The sequence below is a fragment of the Apis dorsata genome, unplaced genomic scaffold, assembly GCF_000469605.1.
Source record: "Apis dorsata unplaced genomic scaffold, Apis dorsata 1.3 scaffold_683, whole genome shotgun sequence".
NCBI classification, from domain to species: domain Eukaryota; kingdom Metazoa; phylum Arthropoda; class Insecta; order Hymenoptera; family Apidae; genus Apis; species Apis dorsata.
Genome location: NW_006263864.1, coordinates 640,434 through 640,637, shown reverse-complemented (window position 1 = coordinate 640,637; position 204 = coordinate 640,434). Strand labels below are relative to the sequence as shown.

General features: G+C 58.8%; 1 protein-coding gene across 1 annotated transcript in view; it reads left to right on the top strand.

Annotated features, from left to right (window-relative positions):
- The window catches only part of LOC102673872 (ATP-binding cassette sub-family A member 13), a 31,926-nt gene that overhangs the window by 13,478 nt on the left and 18,244 nt on the right, over positions 1-204 (top strand). The window contains 1 exon segment of the mRNA XM_031513590.1: positions 1-204. This exon segment is cut by the window's right edge and continues 9 nt beyond it. Coding sequence (XP_031369450.1) covers positions 1-204 — 204 coding nt within the window.

Sequence of the window (204 nt, the reverse complement as noted above, 5' to 3'; positions counted from 1 at the left end):
ATGGACGCGTTGTCGAGGGCGGCGGAGAGGTACGTCCCGATCTGGAAGCCGGTACGCGAGGTGGTGAAGGCGTCGGACGCGGATGGCGTCGAGACGTTTTTACCAGGGGCGATGATCAACGCGAACTCGGTGCTGAACGACAGGAACGATTCTCTGTGCCGTACGAAGGCCGAGTGTCGGAACGGGACTATTTTGTACAACTAT